The 21,960-nt window shown below is 42.2% G+C and overlaps 1 protein-coding gene across 3 annotated transcripts in view; it reads left to right on the forward strand.

Moving 5' to 3' along the window:
* The first annotated feature begins 348 nt into the window (after positions 1 to 348).
* Positions 349 to 21,960, forward strand: part of LOC136576563 (dipeptidyl peptidase 4-like) — a 118,624-nt gene continuing 97,012 nt past the window's right edge. The window contains exons 1-3 of one of the 3 annotated variants that reach the window (XM_066575936.1): positions 349 to 517; positions 10,111 to 10,151; positions 10,456 to 10,543. In XM_066575936.1, the coding sequence (XP_066432033.1) occupies positions 475 to 517; positions 10,111 to 10,151; positions 10,456 to 10,543 (172 nt within the window). In that variant the 5' untranslated portion in view covers positions 349 to 474. The remainder of the gene's footprint in view (positions 518 to 10,110; positions 10,152 to 10,455; positions 10,544 to 21,960) is intronic. The other 2 variants (XM_066575938.1, XM_066575937.1) reach the window with 2 other exon arrangements.

A 21,960-nucleotide genomic window follows, 5' to 3' on the forward strand; every position in this document is an offset into this window, starting at 1 on the left:
CATTGGGTGAGTATGAAATGGGGCAGGTGACAGGGAGCTGCATGCTGTATAACAGCACCATAAGTTATTTTAGGGTGCTTTAGGCACTTGACAGGTTCGCTCTATAGGTAATGGCACAGAAAATAAAGCATCACCAAAGATTCATTAAAACTAAGTATAACATAAAAACTGAATTTATACAATAATATATTCTATAATCATCTCCTATTAGGGACCTTTCACATAAGACGGAATATTCTGCAACAGCATGATGGGTACACCGTCCCGGCAGTGCAGATATTTGGTACGGCATATTCTACCAGGTGTGGATGCATCGTTACAGAGGAGACTACAAGCAGCAGAACAGGTTCGTTGAGTTGTGCTGAGCTTTATAGCAGGTGATTTTAGAAGCTGCTGGATTATCTTTTGTTCCTGGCATTTCAGCCTGTTCCCAATGGTGCTGTCGGCAGAGCTGGATCCTAATTTAGTCTCATCATGTCATATACTCTGCTCAGAAGAGACCCCCTCAGCGAGGACGGTAAGTGCCCTTTCCTATACAACCCAACAAGTACCATTATTTTCTTGTATCATTGACCATGTATGGGTGTAGCTGCTTATAGTTCAGAATTGTGTTTCTGTTCTGCAATATCAGCACTTGCAACAACTCTTAGGTACTGGGTTCCCACGGAACAGAAATCCTGCAGCTTGGCTGCACCGAAAAGCCACGGAATTTGGATTGGTTCGGCCGCTGGCATTCCGTTGCCAGCGGCATTCCGTTGCCATTCCGAGTAAGGCTGCAATGGGGAAAAAAAAGGAATTGACCTGCTGCGGCTGTCAATTCCACGCCGCATCGCCGATTCCGCCCGGCTTTGCCACAACAGATTAGCTGCCCCATGTGGCCAAGAATTTTGCAAAATCTCGTCCATATGGCTGGCTAATCCCGGGATTAGGAGCCACCGCAGATTTGCTGCAGAGAAATTCCGCACTGAGTTTTTGCGGCAAATCCGTCCCTTGTAAACCCAGCCTTAAGGCTCACGCAGACAAGCGGATATAGCCAATGTATTATGCGCAAATGTTTTACATATGCAGTGAATACACATGTAACTGCATATTTTTCGCAAAAGACTATGATGAGGGTGCATATTACGCACCAAAATAGGACATGCTGCGTTTTTTCACGTGCATATTATGCTGATCTGAATGGCCCAATGTAAATCAATGGGCTTTTAGTACTGCGAATTATGCAAGCAAAAAATGTGTATAATACGCTTGCTAAATATGCTTGTACGATTGAACCCTTAATATGATGTAAGTCCCTTTTATGCCATTGCCACAATTTGCACTGGATGGAAGCCCAAATTACAGGTCTAATCTGTTGGATGCGTAGACCAATGTTTTTGGCACAAAAAACTGCAGTAGGAAATGATACGGAATTGTAGAGTCATATATGGTGCTTTCCAGACTAATGCAATTGATGACCTACCCTTAAAGGGGTTGTCCCGCGCCGAAACGGGGGTTTTTTTTTTTGCATAGCCCCCCCCCCCGTTCAGCGCAGGATAAACCCAAAGGATGTGGTGAAATTAAAAAAAAAATTTTACTTACTCGAATCCCCTGTCTGCATCTTCTTCTTTCTTTTCCTCCAAGATGGCCGCCAGGATCTTCACCCACGATGCACCGCGGGTCTTCTCCCATGGTGCACCGTGGGCTCTGTGCGGTCCATTGCCGATTCCAGCCTCCTGATTGGCGGGGCGGAGCTACGCGATAATGCGTAGAAAGGGGTGGAGCCAGAACGCCGCTCGTGCCGGACCGACCAGAAGGGAGAAGACCCTTCTGCGCAAGCGCGTCTAATCAGGCGATTAGACGCTAAAATTAGACGGATCCATGGAGACGGGGACGCCAGCAACGGAGTGGGTAAGTGAATAACTTCTGTATGGCTCATATTTAATGCACGATGTACATTACAAGGTGCATTAATATGGCCATACAGAAGTGTATAACCCCACTTGCTATCGCGGGACAACCCCTTTAAGTCATCAATAGTTGATTGGCTGCGGTTTCCACGGTCAGTGCCACAACACACAGGACTATGGAGCGGAAGCAAATAGCTGCACACGCCATGCATTTAGCTGGCACTCATAACTGCAAGCACTGCTCTTATTAAAATCAATGACAGCTGCACCTGCAATTACAAGCACCAGCACTATACAGGGATCGGAGCTATCTGCTTCTGCTTTTGCTTTTCTGTTGCTAGAAGCTCCAGTGATCGGATGTAACCTATGAATAAATCTGGCAGCAAGTGCTCAGTTTCCCTCTAGCACCCCCACAGGGCAAATAAAGTATTACATGGTTCTTATTGAAATGAATGGACTGTCTGTGTAATGCATAGCTGGCCGGGTCCTACTGAACGAGAGATATGCTTTGCAACTTCTATCTGTCTAGCTATGAGTGGCTGGAACAAGGGGAACCCTCTCGGAGATCTCAGAATTCCCTAATAGGATATAGAATATGAAAATGAGTTTTGTAAACTAGACGATCCTTTTGAATTAATAGGCCACAATATATTATCGTCCGTCCTTCTCCGCACAGTATATTTTTATGATATGACATCTGGCCTCAGTTAAACTCAGATGTTTTAGAACTCATAACTTGTAGGTTAATTCTAAAGTTTAGATCCATGAAAGGAGTGGAATTGGAAACCTAACGTAATCGACTGTCCAGCCAAGTGGCATTGTGTTTTACTGTGCTGGAAGGGAAAAGATTCCTTGGTTTAGATATTTAACCCCAATGTTGCCAGATGCCATTTTACCATATAGATAATTTACGCTTCCCCTCTTTAGCACTGTCCTTCAGGCTATAATGAGATTGAGTTACATGATAGACATCAATTGTATTTTCTGTTTTAATTATGAAATGTAGCATGTAGGCCTGTGAGCAGTGGCATAGATGGCAACAAAAATAAAGGGGGAGTGGAGAGGTGTGATGCTATATAATAATTGAGCACTGGCACTCTACCGCTGCCCTCGTAAGCCCAGGTGGGTTACCGATTGGAGACAGGATGCCACACCATGAGGATACAAAGGCCTGGTAACTGGTTCTTTTCAGATTACAGCCACTATACTAAGACAATAGTCTCTTACCTCGAGGCTGGTATTGTCAACAACCTGGACAGAACTGGTATATGTCTCCTAGGATGGACATGATGCGCGCACATTGACTAGGCTCAAACCTCTAGAAATGGTACTCTGTGGCAGAGTATTAAGGCAGCAGAAATGCAGCCCTAAGCTATCGCTCATGACCTGAAGGTTGTGGGTTCAATCCCAACTTGATTCAGGTAGCTGGCTCAAGGTTGACTCAGCCTTCCATCCTTTTGAGGTCTGTAAAATGAGTACCCAGCTTGCTGACTGGGGAAGGCAAACCACCCTGCAAAAACAGTCTGCCAAGAAAAAGTCATAATGTGACATCACCCCAGGAGTTATTCATGACTCCTTGTCTGCACCAGGAGACTTTTCCTTTACCCTCAACTGTACTACATTCCTCTACACTTGCACATCTGGATCTCCTGGTCACTATAGCAGCTGGTGCCCATAGCCCAGATGACAGATTGATTCATACTCCACTGCTTCGTCACACTTTTTTATGTCTTATTCTCAACCACACGTGGGTGACAAATATGGCCGGCCTTAGCTATGTGCAACCTATCTTGTTGCACAGTCTGCTGGTAACCAGCTTGTAAGGGGGACAGCAGACATATGTGGACGCCATCCTGCCCCCCCCCCCCCCCCCCCCCTAGGTTCTTGTGCCAGGATAACATTCCTTTGCGTGGCAGCGTATTATCAAGCTACATTAATCATACTCCTGTCCCTATACGCATCAATGTTCCAAGGCATCGATGTCAGCCTATTGGAGACAAAACAACACAATTGCTTGCTTTTGCTACTGTATTTTTGTTATGAGCTTGGTTCTGGTACAGTAAAAACTGAGCTGTTCTGGTGTGTGTATGCTGCTCTCTTGCTGCTTCCTGCACAAGCAGAATACAAGCAGGCTGCCTATTTGTGCAATATATATTGTTTTCACTCTAATGATAGGGCGGTGGACTTAAAAACATTCAATACAGGGTGCCATCTAACTTAAGGCCAGGACTGGTTGTGTGACATGACTACATCACTTGCATCCCCTAGTTGTCCTTCTTTCTTGATACCCCTTTCTCCTGACTCTAACACATAGCTAATGCAACAAAAAAACTAAGTCAACCCCTCCAACTAATAAATTATATGTGTCGGTGCAAACAAAAACACATGCCAACAGCAGTCATACACATTTATTATCTGAATAATATTGCATAACTATTATATATACTAACTGCATTAAAAAATGTAATATTCTATGTGCGTATTTTGATCAAAATGTCCACCCATCCACCACATCCAGGTGAACCTCATCGGATGGCTACCTAACTCAAAAAGAGACCTCTCTTTTAAACCTAAGCCTCACTGGATTCAGGGGAGGTGGGATAGCAGGCTATATAGTCTAATTAAAGGGCCTGGGAAAAGATGGGGGGATGGAGGGCACAACAAAAGTGGAGGCAGCCAGTCCTCCGCAAATGAAAAAACAAATACATTAAATGTATAGGTGTATGTACGCCATTGCTGTGACAATACAGTGTAATCAAAAATACCAAAACATGTGGACTCATCCGTTACATCCAGGCGAACCTCATTGGATGGGTTCCTGAACGTGGTCCACATGTGTTGATCAAAATATGCTCTAGGAACCTTGCATTTTTATGTGGTTGGTATGTGTAATAGTTATGATATTAAATGTCTGTGAGTGCTGTTGTCACGGGCTTAAGCTCATACTGTATAGTCACAGCCATGGCTTACATGTACCTGCACATTTGTTAGGGGTGCTGTCTTTGTTTTCGCATCAGTGGTTGCCTTAACTTTTGATGTGTTCTTCATTCACCCATCGGTCCCAGGCCCTTTATTTAGATTGCATAGCCTAGTATCCAACTTTCCCTGAAGGCAGTGAGGTTTAATCCCAAAGAGACTCAGAATTTACCAGCCCGTAGATTCCAATGGATCTTCTTAAACCCTGTTTTGCTTTTTCCTTACCGAATGTATGATTTTAATCTTTGTTGAATAAACCAGAAGCTTTTTTTTTATCCTCTTACTCCTGGATGCTGGATTATTGTGATAAAAGGTTTCTTAGGACCAAAGAAAGGTGGAACTTATCCAAGGAGGTTCACGTGGATATGATGGATGGGCCCACGTGTTTTGATCAAAATATGCTCTAAGAACCTTTGCATTTTTATGCGGTTAGTATATAGTATATTACTGTTATGCATTTTTATTTGTATATTAAATGTGTATGAGTGCTGTTGTCTATCGTTTTTGCTCTAACAAATGGCAGTGACTTCCCATAACTATAGGATTCCATGCGCTTGATACCACCATGCCACACATATAATTATAGGATAGTAGCTGTAGAATGAACTGTTTAATTCACACCATAACATCGTCATCAACATTTTCCATAAAGTCAACAGTATACAAGTGGAATAAGTACAATTAAGTAAATGTCATTGTTTTTAGAACACTAGATGCATTTGTTGTATCTGGAATAGAACGTAGAAATATGGGCTCCTCCCTTGATACTGTGCCAGATACTTCATAAACGAAAATGAAAAAAACCTGTCAGGAGCAGTCAGAAGGCGGAAGAACGGGGCATCCTGTAGTTGAACCTTGAGTTGCCTGAAAATGCAAACACAATACAACTGTTGTCCATGTGTTATGTCAAGTATTGAAACTCATTACCGTTCATGTGAATGGGGCTGAGATCTAATACTAGACGTGGCATATGGACAAAAGTGCTGCTGTTTCTGAAAGAAAAAAAATGACACATGCTTGGCCACTTCTCCTTCTCTTCTTGACTGTCCAGGATCAGCAAATGGCCGTTAGGACCCCCGATTTTTCAATGGAGGTGGGATTTTCAGACATGAGCAGTCTTTACACTATCCATCTAAATTGTGATTACCAGGCCTATATGGAAGAGGACACCTCACAGGCGGCAAACTAGAATGGTAGAGCCAAAACTCAAAGACCGTTCATGTAGTGCGCAGATGCGACAGGTCGGCCAGAACATGAGTTGATCTTACAGAGAAACTCTTCACGTAGGAGAGGTCCAGAACAAGAGATCTTTTGTGATATCATCTGCCTTAAAGAGCCACTTTAGCAAAAACACATTTTTCCATCTCTGCCCCTTTACCTAATTGCCAGTCACACTTTGGAGGTCTCCTCTGTGTATTGCAGTCACTTCCATGCGGTGCGGCTCCCTATCTGATGCTTATCAGGCACCATCTTGATGCTGAAAGAGTTTTCATTCACACATATCCCATGATGCATCAGCTAAGGTTATACAATTCTACCTGCTGGAGGTAGAGTTTAATTATTATTACTTTTGTATTCACCTAAATAAGCTGCAGACCCTAAATATACAGTCAGGAGGATGAACTCTGATCTCCTCTATTACACCTGTGTGACATAAATTGTGTGATCATCAGTAAATGTGACAGTCTGTGTCCCCCTCTATCCAGTTTCAGTGGTAGCCAACATATTCTTCAGTGCTTACAAGACAGAGGAAACAGAAACAAACCCACGGTTACATGAAGTGATCAACTAAAAGAAACAGTAGGGGTGAGGCTCCTGCTCCAACCAGCTTACATACTACAAATAATGGGGTGATACAAAAGGCAACGGGGCTGGAGATGTGCGAGGTGGAGAGTGTGGGATGCTATACACATAGACAATGGACAGACTTAAGCCATGTGATGGTTGAATCGGTGTGACTACAGGGAGGGGGAGGTGGTTGATTACGGCTAGCAGGGATTGCAGTCAGTAGGACAAGGAGCATGTTATCAGGCAGAGTACAGAGGGGTTTGGTTTAGGGCAGTGTTGGTGAACGTTAGAGTCCAAGTGCCCAAACTGCAACCCAAAACCCACTTATTTGTCGCAAAGTGCAAACACGTCAGGGGGTGGGCCTTATCTCGACGTATGATTTTTACCTCCGTTGTTATAAAAAGGAAAGGGCTGTTTCAAAATAGAGAGGGTGCAGATTTTGACTGCTTTTTGGATGAGGAAATGCTGCAAAATTTGGCACGAAAATTTTTGTTGAGAACATTCTGCAGCATTATTGCAATGTGTAAACCTACCCCAGTGGTAATAGTGACCCCCTGAGGGGCCCCAGCGGTAATAGTGACCCCCCCCACAGAGTGGACTGTCACTATTACCGCTGGGGCCTCTGTGGGCTGTCACGATTACCGCTGGGGCCTCTGTGGGCTGTCACGATTACCGCTGGGGCCACTGTGGGCTGTCACGATTACCGCTGGGGCCACTGTGGGCTGTCACGATTACCGCTGGGGCCACTGTGGGCTGTCACGATTACCGCTGGGGCCACTGTGGGCTGTCACGATTACCGCTGGGGCCACTGTGGGCTGTCACGATTACCGCTGGGGCCACTGTGGGCTGTCACGATTACCGCTGGGGCCACTGTGGGTTGTCACGATTACCGCTGGGGCCACTGTGGGTTGTCACGATTACCGCTGGGGCCACTGTGGGCTGTCACGATTACCGCTGGGGCCACTGTGGGCTGTCACGATTACCGCTGGGGCCACTGTGGGCTGTCACGATTACCGCTGGGATTGTAGTGGGCTGTCACAAACTCCGCTGGGGCCGCTCTGGGGGGTCAATATTACTGCTGGGGTATGTTTACACGTGGCGATAATGCTGCAGAATATCCTCAATGGAAATTTCCATGGCAAATTCTGCAGCATTTCCGCTTCCAAAAAGCAGTCAAAATCTGCACCCTGTCTATATTGAAACAGCCGTTTCCCTTTCATAACAACTGAGGTAAAATCATATGTTGAGATAAGCCCCGCTCCCTGACGGGTTTGCATTTTGCGACAAATAAGTCGGTTTTGGATTGCAGTTTGAGCTCTTAGTCTCTAAAAGGTTTGCCAAAACTGCCCTATACAATGTTGACAGTGGGCCGGGCCGGATAATCACTTGATTGGTGTAGATCCTGAACAGTGGACCCTGCCGATCCTTAGGATAGGTCATCAATTAATAAAAGTTGTAGACTACCCTTTTTACTCCATTCTCGCTTACATTCTGTGTCTGCTATTGCAGTTCCATCCCAATCGCTTACTTAGAGTTGTTGTTGGCATGATGGAAGTTGTAGAGCAAAAGTCAGGAGAGCACTGCTGTAGATTATTGCGATTCGTAACGTAATTTAATAACTCAACTTTCATGCATTATTTATAGTACTCTTCTCTTCTTATGGGTCAGAGGGACCTCTTGGGCTAACTCAAGCTCCATGGCACAAGTATAACTTCACCCCCTATAGATACATCCCTGACTGCAATAAAGGGCGACAAAGACTGAGCAACGGCTCCACATTTCTCTTTGTACTGCTTGTTGATAATTTTTCCACAGTGTTCAAATAAGATATGATGAGTGTGAGTGCAAACCCTTCAATGAAACATATCTGACCTCTCAGAATCCACTTATCTAACATGTAATGAATGAAATGTCGCATCTCGCAATAGCAGTGTCTCACCTATCAGGAGGGTCCTTGTATGATGTGCACCATTATGACCTCACATTAGATGAACAATATTCGGGCATAGAAAGTATCTCAGGTCCTTTTTAATGAAATACATGTTTGTAACCCCCCCTCTGCCCCCCCCCCACCAAATACTGCAAAACTTTCAGCCACAATAGGAAGAGGTGCAAACCACATGCTGCAGAGATATGAGCCATGCTCAACTCCACATCTGCTCCAATATGCTATCTGTAGCACTTTTTATAGTCCCACGGGTGTAAATATAAATGTTTCCCCAGCAGCAAAACCATTCACCCAGAGTGGCTGTGTATAACAAGGCTCTGGACACGTGTTAGTTGGCAACTGCTAGCCCCATTCACATACAGACGTTGGATTAAGATAGGACGGTCTAGGGCTCTACATCGGTGCACACCATAGACTCAGGTAGGTAAGTATGTACAGTAATCTTGATTTGCAGGCTCAAAGCAGTGATGTACATTGAAGAGATGCGGCCCCATAGCAAAAATTTAAATGGGCCCCATTATAGAATCCCATTTTGCCACCCAGAACAAGAGGTCTTTGTAACTGCTTCCTGTCCCATGCCCTTTAAAATTAGGAGACACTAGAAAAAATGTCACCTGTTTCCAACAGGTGGAGCCAACCCAAAGATCGCCTCAACCTTCTTGGAGGACGCACCTATAATCTGGTCAAGGAATAATGAAAAATCGGTATAGGCGCAACCTTCTTAGAGAAGCACAATACATCAGGGTATTAGGTCAACTCCTCTGTTTTATTGAAACCAGCCCAGATAGATCTGTTTCAAGGCTATGGCGCCCCTTCCTCAGTGTTTGCTGGAGATATACCCCTGAAGGATCCGTAGCGCCAGTATATGTGTCTATTACACATAAAGGAGAGGAGCACAATGTTTTGTGCTTCTCTAAGAAGGTTGCGCCTACATCCAAAGATTACATACTTATCGGAGTCTGTGGTGTGAACCGAAGTGGAACCCTGTAGTATCCTTCCTACTTTTTATAATATCCCCTTTATTCTTTGCAGCTCAACTTTATCATAAAGACAATCACTCTATTTTTTTACTATATTATTAAAGTCCATCTCTGCATGAATCAAGTACCCCAAATTCTGGGTGTAACTTTGCAGTAAAATTTGCAGTTTGATTGGCCTCGTAGTCACTCTCGTTCATTCACCCCCTCCTTCACAGTCCAAAACAGCTGGCAGAAACTTTATTCTATCTCTTCCTTGTTCTGTTTGAAGCTGATCCTACTACAGCCTGCACTTTTCCTCTTCGCTATTATCTAAACTGCCTCAAAACCAGAGTCTGCAAAGATCATGCTGCAATACTAGTAATAGAGAGGAAGAATTGCCCACAAGTTCCCAGGACTATGCCCAGCCTCACCTCTGGATTTACTCGACTAATGTTTAACTATTTGGACTGAAACTGCTGAGTGGTTAGGGGATAACTAATCTTAAAACTTCTTTTTCTTTTTGTCTTCGCTGCTCTCCTTCACCCTGGAGCAGGGGAATACATTCCTCAGCAGGAGCCAAAAGACATGCAGGTAAATCCATTGATTCTTATTGTTACATGCAAACCCAATCTGTAACTCATTGTAAGTCCAGCAGTTTATTGCAGGTAGGGAGAGCTAAGATTTCACCCCCTCTACTGCTAGAAAGGCATAGGTTAGCCTAAGCTGGACTCAAATTTGGATGCTTGCCATTGACATGAATCAGACTAAATGTTTAGGAATGTATTAGCAATTTAATATGCCTTTAAAAAAAAATAAGATTGTTCTCCTTGGAGAAAACTTAAGCTAATGCACACGGTTGGGTCCTAGTCGTTGATTATGTCCATGTGTTTTGCAGACATGGGTGAAGTGGTTGATCGGACTGCTGGCTGGGGCGGTAGTTGTGATTGCCATAGCTGTTCCTGTGGCCCTTCTGGCAACTAAAGGTAAGGTCGACAGATAGTTCTGAGACTACATCTGTAGGAATAGAGAATATTTCATGATGGGAACCTACATTTCCCTAATTGAGCTGTATCTGCAAAATATGTATATTTAAGGCTGGGTATACATGTAGACATATTACTACATATGTATCCACTATATATCCACTCGTAATGATACTTTTGTATTAATATGCAACATGATTGAATCTATCGGAGCACAAAAAGTTAGAAAAACTGTATTTGCTGATCTTCTCGATCTTGGGAATCTGATTGGAAACCCATTACGGGCAATAACACCCATACAAAATCCTACTACTTATAAATGGACAGCTTAACGTCCAGTGACACCAAACGATTTATCGTTGGAACGAGCGAACAATGACAGAGTTCTCTTGTGCAGCCCGTTTATACAGCCAGGTACATCGTTGACCCATTCAAATGAGAAATTGTTCAGTCTTACTCATTCGTTGTATAAGTGAATGAGAAAGACTGATCAATTAGCCAATGAGCCAACAATGATTTTATGCCTGCAGAAAATGAATAAAAAGTGAACAATTTATAAATGGTATATGCTAGTTGGAGGGGGGATCCTGTCTTGAACAAGGTCCTCAGTTTAACACTTGTCTGTGCTCAGAAGACTGGTGTGATAAAGACTTAGGACATTGGCCTTAATGTGCTGAAAGTGGAACCCATTTTTTTTACAGGACATCCTGTATTTGCTATTGGTACCATTTTGCAGCACTTACGGTTTTTTGATCACTTTTTATTACATTTTTTTTTTGGAGATTGGGTGACCAAAAAGAGGTAATTTTGACGTTGTGTATTTTTTTTGTCGACGACGTTCCCCCTTGCGGGGTAAATAATGCATTACTTTGATAGATAAGACTGTTTTGATTGCAGCAATACCAAATATGTGTTTGGGTCTTTTATTTAGAATTTTCTTTTTTTATAAATATGGCAAGAGTTGCTTTTTTTTTTTTACTTTTTACGCCATGCTTTTTAGGTCTCCATAGGGAATAAGAACTTACAATGGTTAGATTACCTATCACATTGCAGTATAATGTAATATTATATTACATCATACTGCAGGAGCAATCCATCAAGGCACACGACAGGCATAGCTTGATAGGCAGTCTGCAATGGCAGCCCTGGGGGCTTTCAGAAGACCCCCAGCTTCCATGGCAACTGAACAGCACCTTGTGATCTCATCTAAATGCCATTGTCAGAATTGATGGTGGCATTTAAAGAGTTAACAGCCTCGATCAGGGGTGCCGCTGATCACAGCTGTTGTAGGTGGGTGTCGGATGTAAGAAACAGCCGCCACCCGCATTTTATGGAGCGAGATCTGCTGCTTATCCCTCTCCATACTAAACCCGAAGCTCTTTGACATAACTATACATCATGGAATATTAAGAGGGTAAAGAATAATAATATACAAGAATACGTTCATATGGGCGAGTGCGATGTAGGTCATGAGAATTTAAATGTTTTCTGTGCAATTTTCATGTGTGTGTGCAATGCATTTTGCGTGTTCTTACACCAGATTGTTTTGTAATTTACATGCTCGTGAAAAAAAAATCACACGTGGTTTCAATATTAAAATGCTTGAACAACCCATTTTGAATGTAAATCTCATGTCATGTGACTGCGGTGAGGCATTTATAGATTCCCATAGAAAAGAATGGGACATTCTTGAAGCAGAATTGCACAGACATAGAAAAATGTCGCTCTGAGATGATAGGCACTCATCTAAATTAAAACTTTGAAATTAATTGATCCTTTTTCACATGCAATTGTTGTCCATATTGCAATTGGACAAAACTCGGGTATAAAAATCGCCCATGTGAATACAGTCTAAGGCTTTATTCACACAAGCGTATGTCGGCCGCACTTTCACACCCGGCCAATATACACTGCCCATATGAGGCATTGGTTTACAATGCATCTATTCAGATAGGCGTATTCCCGCAGCGAACTATCTTCCTGGCTGGAATTGGGTGGCGGCTCCCATAGTCTGCTAAACGCCCACCCCTTCTCTCCGCCCCTTGTCGGCTGTTTGCAATGGGAGGGGACAGGACAGGTTGGGAGCTAGTTGCTAAGCTCCCGCCTCGTCCCATCCCCTCGCATTGCTGGCAGCCAACAAGGGGTGGAGAGGGGGCAGGAGCTTAGCACACTAGCTCCTGCCCCCTTCCCGAGAGCTGGCAAGGGTGGGGGCAGTTTAACTGCCTGCCCCCTTCTGACGGCATTCCAGACTCGGGTATATGTGCTGGACCAAGACCGTCTGAACGGGCACAAAAAAAGCAGATTTGTGCGCCGTTCATGGGATTTTTTTTTTTGGTCATGCTGTGGCCATGACACGTCCGAAAATAGCTACACTCGTGTGAATGAAGATTAACAGTGGTATTGGGTCATTAGAAACAAATTTAGTCCAAACTTTGTCACCAGATTTCTACCAAATCAGTTATCACGAATGCTACTGCGTTTTGTTTTTTTAAAATTCTTTTGTATATCATTTCTATTTTTGATTTACTTAGGTCCTTAAATAAAACAGCAAGACAATTGTTTATTTCATTGCTTGTTGGTTATGTAGCCGTAATATTCCATGGTACTCTACTCTGATTGTAATCGCTTTTATTACTCCGTACTCACAATCAAGTTTCCTTCTCAGAAAAAAGTACACAACGTACTCCATGACTGATATCATACAAAGATAATTAATCGTTAATTGTCACCCTGTTTTGGTGCCACACAGTCAATAGCTTATAAATGTCTGAGACCAGAATACACGTTAGGCTACATCCGCTAGTCGTGGAAAAACTGCAGATTTTTCCATACGGATTTCCAGGTAGAAAATCCATAATGTATAACAGTAGCAGAAAAGTGGATGAAATTGATGAAATTGTATCAGTTGTCACCCACATGGTATGGACAAATATCTGCGCAACATTTCACGTGTGGATTTTAAATCTGCAGTTTACCAATTCTTTCTGTGGATTTTCACCATGGATTTCAACCTAGAGTAAATAAAAATGCATGATTATGAAACCAATGATTTTCAATGGTTTCATTCTCATTTGCGATGTTTTCACTCCTCCGATGCTGTGTGAAGAAAGAATTACAGCATGTCGAATCTTTTTGCGATATAGCCTATTGTCTTCAATGGGGCCAGCGGCAGCAGCACAAGCCCCATTGAAAACAATGGGAGAGCATCGCAATCCCCTGCTGCGGCTGTGAAAGTTGCGCCAGGGGATTCCTTCATCCCCGCAGGGAATCCCTACAGCCGCAGCAGGGAAAACCCTTTAGCTGCAGCAGGGATGAAGGGACTTCCTGCAGAGATGTGAAGCTGTTTCCATGTGAAAACGCCTTGCATTCAGGGGTTTCATCTAGATTGCGAGAGCGATATCGCCCTTGCCAGTGTGAAGCAGCCCTTAGGCTAGGGTCACTTTGTGACTTCTGGATGTGGCAGGGTCATGTAACCACAGATCGCTGTGCAGCCTTGAAATCTTGCATGGTCTTTGAAGTCAAAGGGGTTGTGGTGTAAGTTGGTTAATGCAGCCATGGTTGGTTTTTTTGCAACCTGTGGGCAGCCTGCAACTCGCACAACAACCCCATAAAACTCAATGACAACAGTGCAAGGTCACAGGGTTATACGATGATCTTTGGTCACAGCCAAAAGTGGCCATGTAGCCCTAGCCTACAACTGCCCAAACTTGTGTACTATGTAACTGAAGGCAATTAATACCAATAATAAAATATGCTTATTCCTAAAATCCTAAATTCTACTAGATGGATATTTGTTCCATTAGTTAGAATTGGGACAGGACTTGTTATAGACATTTTCCAGTGTACATCGTTGTAACAGCCAACATTCCTTAGTGAAACACGGGTCAAATTGGTCATAAATCTTGCTGTCCATGGCCAGCTGTACGCCAATGGACTAGATCACTCTCAGAACATCACTTGGAGAAAACTGCTTGAAATGCTCCTTGTGAGCTGTGTCTTACAATGAAGCTCTCAATTGTGAGATTATCATTTGGAGTGGCCAAGAGGTTCATCATCAACCCACCAAAACTGTAATATTGATTCTGAGGATCCTGAAATTGACCCAACTAACGATCCCAATTAACTATCACCTGAACCGTGTTGCCAGAATGTAAACATAGCATTTAAGAATACGAAATGGATTTCTGTGTTGAACAGAATATGGTAATAAGACAAATAAAATATACTATAGGGTGCGTTTGCATGTCGCTAATTTGCTGCGGATTTTGTCATGGATTTTGGTGCAGATCTGTAGCAGACTTCACTCTTTCAACTTGAATTCAACTGAAATGGTAAAATCTGCTGCAGATCTGCAACACAATCTGTAGCAAATCAGCGACGTATGAACATACCCTTAAAGAAGCTCATAGAATCATAAAGTTGGAAGGGACCTCCAGGGTCATCTGGTGCTAGCACCTGCTGGGATTCACTAAATCATCCCAGACCGATATTTGTCCAGCCTTTGTTTGAACACTTCCATTGAAGGAGAACTCACCACCTCCCATGGCAACCTGTTCCACTCATTGATCACCCTCACTGTCTAATATCTAGTTTGTGTCTCAGTTTCATCCCATTGCTTCTAGTCCTTCCTTGTACAAATGAGAATAGGGCTAATCCAGAGGCGTAACTTCAAGCTTCTGGGCCCCAATGCAAAACCTGTAACAGGGGCCCCCAACTATAATGCTTTATTCATAGTACTAGGCTTACTGTATGGAGAAGAGAGGCCTTATTGGCCCCCTAAGGCTCCTGGGCCCGGTTGCAACCGCATCCTCTGCATCCCCTATAGTTACGCCCTTGGGCTAATCTCTCTGCACTGTGACAGCGCTTCAGATATTTGTAGACAGCTATGAAGTCTCCTCTCAGCTGCCTTTTTTGCAAGCTAAACATTCCCAGATCCTTTTCCTCATAGGACGTGATTTGCAGACCGCTCACCATCCTGGTAGTTCTTCTGAGTTGTCCAGCCACCTACATTAAAAAAAAATCTTAGAATGCTACCTTACTAATTCTCTGTCACTCCTGTGCCAAACTTTTCCAGCTGGTTTCTTTTCTCCCTGCTCCATCTGTGACCTGTTGACATGACAGGAGACCGTATCTGTCTCCCCCGTGGTGTTCATATGTGACTGCTACAGAAAGCAATTGAATGCCACGGTCACATGTCTTGTCAACCTGTCATTGCTGGAACAGGAAGAACTGGTGGTGGACCTGGGAAGCGTGGGCCATGGGGCAACAGGAGATTGGTAGGATCTTACTACTTTTTAAAAATTTTATAGCATTCTAAGCTGCTTTTATTTTCTTGTATGTGGCTGAACAACTTCTTTAAAAGTCTCTCTAACTTTGTCTTTTATATGAATGCCACAAAAGGGCCACTGTCGTAGCGCTGACAGTGCCGTGACTTCCGGGTTCTTGGCTGGTCCAGAGTGACATAAGCACAACACCCTTAACCAGAGGCGTAAATTGAAGCTGTTGTGCCCCAGTGTAAAATCTGGAACTGGGCCCCCAACTATAAAGCTTCATTGATAGTATTGGCTTGCAATATGGGGAAGAGAGTCTTTATGGGCCCTCTAAGGCTCTTGGGCCCAGGTGTGACCACACCCTCTGCACCTCCTATACATACGCCACTGCCCTGTACTATGTGATACTCTTGACAGCATCACTCAGTGCTGGACACCAAAGGAATAACATGTCCTAAACCCAGTCAGTCTATTGGGGGTATTTATAAAGTATGTAAACCAGCCCCTTGATTTTAAGAGTGCTAATTATACTGTGTGTGTTCTGGCCACACTGTCCCTGGGGAATCTGTAGTAAATTCCTCAGTTATCTAGTGTTTAGTATTACTAATTTAGTTATCTCTGTACCTTGGGTTTATTTAGTATCAGAAGGTTACTGTTTAGCACAGTTATCACCAGACATTCTCTAATTGGTCTCTGGTCTCTTTCCCACAATGGGGACACCCTTTTTGGGGTATGTGCTTGAGGGATCAGTCCTTTTTGGGCAGTTCTGGATATCTAGTCTATGAAATCCTTCGTACGTCACTTTATTATGTCATGTTACCTTTAGTCAGTCCAAAATTACCTGTATTTCCAGTCACAGGTTTAATTGTCTTTTTATATGCAAAAATCACCCCTGGCTGTGTAAACTAGTTGATTTGAGACATGACAATCACATTTTAATATCTGCATTGTAATCATAAGATGCAGACTTCTGTAGTTCTACTGAGCTGAACGTAGATTACTATAGAGCTCTATAGTGATCTGAGGTCTAAAGTTCGTTTAGACGCAGCGATCATTGCTCACAATTCGTTAAGTGTCGAAAGTGAGCGATAGTTTTGCTTTTAAAGACGACCGTTTAAATTTAATGATTATCATTGGAAAATGGAGGCAGACGATAATTTCAGTTGTTCTATTATTGTCGTGTAGCATCTACATTTAACGATAATTGAGCGATAGTATGTTTGCAAGGTGTGTGCATAAGTGAAGGAAAAAAAATGAGAATCTTTGCATTGGCTGGGAAAAGCGGGTGTGATTAGCTTGAGTTTCAGAAAAAAACCCAGGGGGTTTTCGAGTGACTGTATAATGTTTGTTTAATGAAAAGACACCTAGTGTAGGCGAACCTTATTTATGAAGAGTGAAATTGGTTCAAGGGTAAGAAAAAAGCTTTCTGTTATCAGATTCCTATGGTATGGCGAGGGCAAAAGAACCATAGTGACGACTGTTACTTTTGCTCATGCGATGTGAAAGGGTATAATTCCAAATGCATTCCATTTCATACCCCAATCTTTTGCAATTCGTCCCATCCCCCATGGCACAGATATACCAGTACCCAAGCCCCCTGCTATCTTGGAAGAGATACCTAGCTCCGATGAAGGTGGAGTCATACCTGAACCAGATGACAAATCAAGTTCTGACTTTGAAGATGATACAAGACCAACATTTTTTTTCCCAGGAGGAGATGAATGATTTGGTAAGAGACTTGAATCTTCCCGAAGATGCTGTTGATTTACTCAGTTCAAGGATCAAAAGCAGGAATTTCTTTTTCATGGTTCAGACATCGTGAAAAGTTCATTCCTTACTTTGCCCAGGAAGAAAGTTGGTTTATTGCATCGATGTCGAAGGTTTGATGGGTCAATTTAAAATCCAATATGATTCAATACAATGGCATCTTTTCATAGATTCTTCAAAAAGAAGTCTTAAAGCAGTTTTGCTCCACAGTGGCGGTTTTACGCTTCTATTCCTGTAGGTCGTTCCGTACACTTAAAGGAAACCTACGAGAACTTGGAATTGGTTCTTCATAAACCTAAATATGAAGACCACAGTTGGCAAAGTGTGGGGATTTAAAGGTCTTGTGCATGCTGCTCGGGCAGCAAGCTTGATAAACCAGATACCCTTGTTTTCTGTGTCTATGGGACAGTCAAGACCGACAAAATCACTGAGCCAAGAAGAGTTGGCAGCTGAGGGTGCTCACAGTCGGTCAAAAAAATGTCCTTCGAGAAACTTGGGTACCTCCACATAAAGTTCTTCTACCACCTCTCCATATAAAATTGGGATTGATGAAGCAATGCGTGAAATCCCTTCCAAGAGATGGAGAATGCTTCAGATATTTTGTCACCAAGTTTCCAGGCCTCTTGGAGGCAAAATTGAAGGAAGGTGTGTTCGTCGGACCAGACATTAGACGGCTTATAGCTAATTAAGAGTTTGTCAATACCATGATGGATTCTTAAAAAAAAGGGTGGATTGCATTTAAGGACGTTCTATAGAAATTTTTAGGCAATAAGAAACCTCCTGACTACAAAAAGATCGTCGGACGAATGCTGAAAGCATTTCAAGCTTTAGGTTGCCTGATGAGTTTGAAAGTGCATTTCCTCCAATTCCACCTTGACTACTTTCCTGAAAATGTGGGAGCTGTGAGTGAAGAACAAGGTGAACGATTCCATCAGGACATTAAAGAGATGGGAAGGAAGAAGATACCAGGGAAAATAGAGCATTACAATGATGGCAGACTACTGTTGGATGCTTCAGAGAGACATTCCAGATACTACTCACGAGCGTAAATGTACCAAGAGGAGCCTCACAGGGAAGAAGGAACGATTTTAGTGTGTTTTTTGTGTCATTTCAGTTCAAAAATGATTTTCATGTAAAATTTATAACAAAAAATTAATTTTATAAGTCTATTTTCATTTATTTTGAGGTATTGCCTTATTTAACATAAAAGAGTTTCCAGGAAATGTCCTATGACAAAACGGAGGACATTTTCAGATTCAGTTTACCGAAAAATATAAAGATTACGTGGAATAACAAAAACAGCTCTTAAAAAAAATTTTTTGCAGACCTGTGTAATTTGTATGGAAAAACTAGGTGCAGCACACAATCACTTCTGTCATTGGAATGTAAAATAATTAGCTGGTCAACTATGTCATAGGATCATGTTCTTTTGTTTAGTGACCTAGTCTGCTAATTAGATGAAAAAAAACAAAGGCAAGTGTAGGCGTTTCCCAACTTTGACATTGAATAATCAGTGGGTGGTAGATTCATGCACAATAAAACTATGGCTAGTGTTGAATATTCTAATTTGCATTTTAATAGAAATTAATAAATGATAGCAATCAAATGCTTGTAATACGAACAATGGAAGGAATAGCAGTGTATGTGGTTGATGGGGTAGTGTATATTATTTATTATAACTACAACTTATTTTGTTGCATATGCAAATAAGATCTTGTATTGATTGGGCATCTTGTTTTATGTAACCACAGGTGTTTAAGTGCAATCTAATTAGTGTAATTGTGGTTTTCTCAGGTACAGTATTCCCTTACCAATTAAGCTGTAAAATTTATCATCAGTTAGTATTTTACTAACCCTCTGCTCAGTCATTCATTACATGTGGGAAAAGCACAGAAGACCCAATTGACCTGCAACTTGTTTTCATTCCATTCTCATTGTGAAGTTCGACCAAAGTTCAGAAACGCTCTTTGTCATTTTTACTTGTTTTTTTGCTTTTTTTTTTACTTTGTAATGTGAAATATTCTAGATTCTTGTCTACATTAGTTATTTCTGAAAATACTTTTTTTGAAATCTAAAGTAAAGCAAGAAGGCCAATTAATGTATTTTTTGGGGGTTTTCTCCTTGCCAATGCTGGCTCCTTAAAAAAGAATGGTGCAGAAGTAAAGCTGATATCTTCATACACAAATTGACATAGAACAGCCAGAATGACATGAAAAGATAGAAAAAAACTTCTGAATTTTTGAATGCACCTTACAGATGTTCAATGTAGGCTCTGTCCGGGACACGGCAGATGTCAACTCAGTAGTGCAGTTCTGTCCAGGCATATCCTCTATTATCAATTCCACTGGGGGCGGGAGATGCTTTGTTTTAGGTTTTCTTGACATCTGTTGAGTCACCAATGGCGCCCACATTGGTCATCTGTAAGGTGTATTAAAAGTTTGAAGAGTTCTATCTTCTCAGGTCCTTCCAGCTGTTGTATGTCAATTCATGTATGAAGAAAGTAGCTTTACTCTTGCACCATTCTATTTGAATCTCCTTGTATTGTGGCCTAGATGAGTCTACGCTTCTTTAGCTTTCATCCCCTGAAGAAGACCTCAATTGCCCCACCAGTGGATTAGAGCAATGTTTCTCAACTTGAGTTTTTAAATACCCCCAACAAGTCATGATTTGAAAGAATACCATCAAGATAGAACACCTGTGGCAATTTCCAAAGTATTGACAATAATTACATCACTTCCGTAATACTAAGGATATCCTCATAACATGACCTGTTGGGGTTGTTTGAGGACTGGAGTTGAGAAACGCTAACTTAGAGAATCATCCTGTTCTGACACCTTAAAGAGTCCCAGAAGAGAATTCACGTGGTTGATCAGAGCACAACAAACATATTAACAAATGTTTGTTTTCTCTTTGTATTTTTTTACATTAGGTCAATCTATCCATTATAATAATAGTAATCTTTATTTATGTACTGCCAACATATTCTGCAGCGCTAAATTATTGCCTATGTGAAAGTCTAAACAGCATTTTATAATTTATTACAAATTTATTTACCCTCTAAAGCTTGGAGACGGGTCAAAAGGACTTTTCTTCTTCTTGTCAGTTCATGGTAGCCTAGCTCAACAGTGCTAGTGGATAATGTCCAAAGGTGAAGAACCCTGCCCCCATAATCCATTGTCGATAACAGAACTGTTTCAAGGTCATTGGTGTCTACAAGATATGTTCCTTCATACAGGTTGATGAGGTTTAATATAAATAACATCCCAAGCTGACCTCAGCAAGCTTCTGCTAACTGTTACTGCACCAGTTTTCAGTATATGGTAGGTGCAGAACACTTCGAGGGTGTAACTCATTGATGTGAGCATTGTGTGACCTAAAAACCAAAGTCTAAAGAACACTTAGGCATTGTTCACGCTGGACTTGTGGTTTCCATTTACAACAAAATCCATAGCACATAGCCAGATCCATCGCATGCCAAATACCACAGTTGAGGTGTTTTGACTTCAAAAACACTACTGCATTCATCACAATTCTTTTTTTCCATGAAATTTCATGGAAACTGATGGCAAGTCCAACACAGATGTAAAAAGAATCTTAGAGATGTCTCAAGAGATTTATGAAGATCTGTACATGTTGGTAGGATCTATCGTACTAGAGATCATTTCTTAATACTCTTTTATTACCGGATTTCTACAACTGGTTGAGTGGCTTTAGAATTTACTGTGGTGGTGATAATCTCAGTAATTAAAAATGGTGATGGATTTGTCTTCTTTCATGGTTTACAGAGAAAATCCAGCTGATGTACGTATCCTATATCTACAGCTTCACATCTTCCTATAAGGAGATGTCATGTCTTTTTCATTTTTGGCTGACTCTGGCGTTTTTTACTTTATCATTTGTTTACCTTAAGACAGTACAAGAGGAGGTAGATTGCTTTGGAAACAAACCAAGGACAAACATTACCAGCTGTTCTATAACACTTTTTGCACGACAGACTTATCTGAATGGATTGTGTTTACTGATTTGGGATATAGTCTGGAGATCTAATGATATTGTAGGAGTCTGTGTTTTGCTTTCAAAATTGTTGAAACATACTATACATATTTATGGATTAAATATTGTAAAAGTTGAACTAGAGGAGATTCGTCCCAGTAAAACCCATGCAGCATAAGAGAAAACTTGCCGAATTCACAAATTCTTTTTTTATGCACCATTTAACCCTTTCCAGTCCAATGTCGGGCCTGCCCCGACATCATCATTTTCCTCCACAGCTCCGATGTCGGGGCAGGCCCGACACTGCAGTGCAGGAGTGGATCTGCACCCGATTGTCAGGCACATCGGGTGCAGATGCACTCCTTTACTGGTCGTCATCGAGGACCC

Source organism: Eleutherodactylus coqui, chromosome 8 (assembly GCF_035609145.1).
Source record: "Eleutherodactylus coqui strain aEleCoq1 chromosome 8, aEleCoq1.hap1, whole genome shotgun sequence".
Lineage (NCBI taxonomy): Eukaryota > Metazoa > Chordata > Amphibia > Anura > Eleutherodactylidae > Eleutherodactylus > Eleutherodactylus coqui.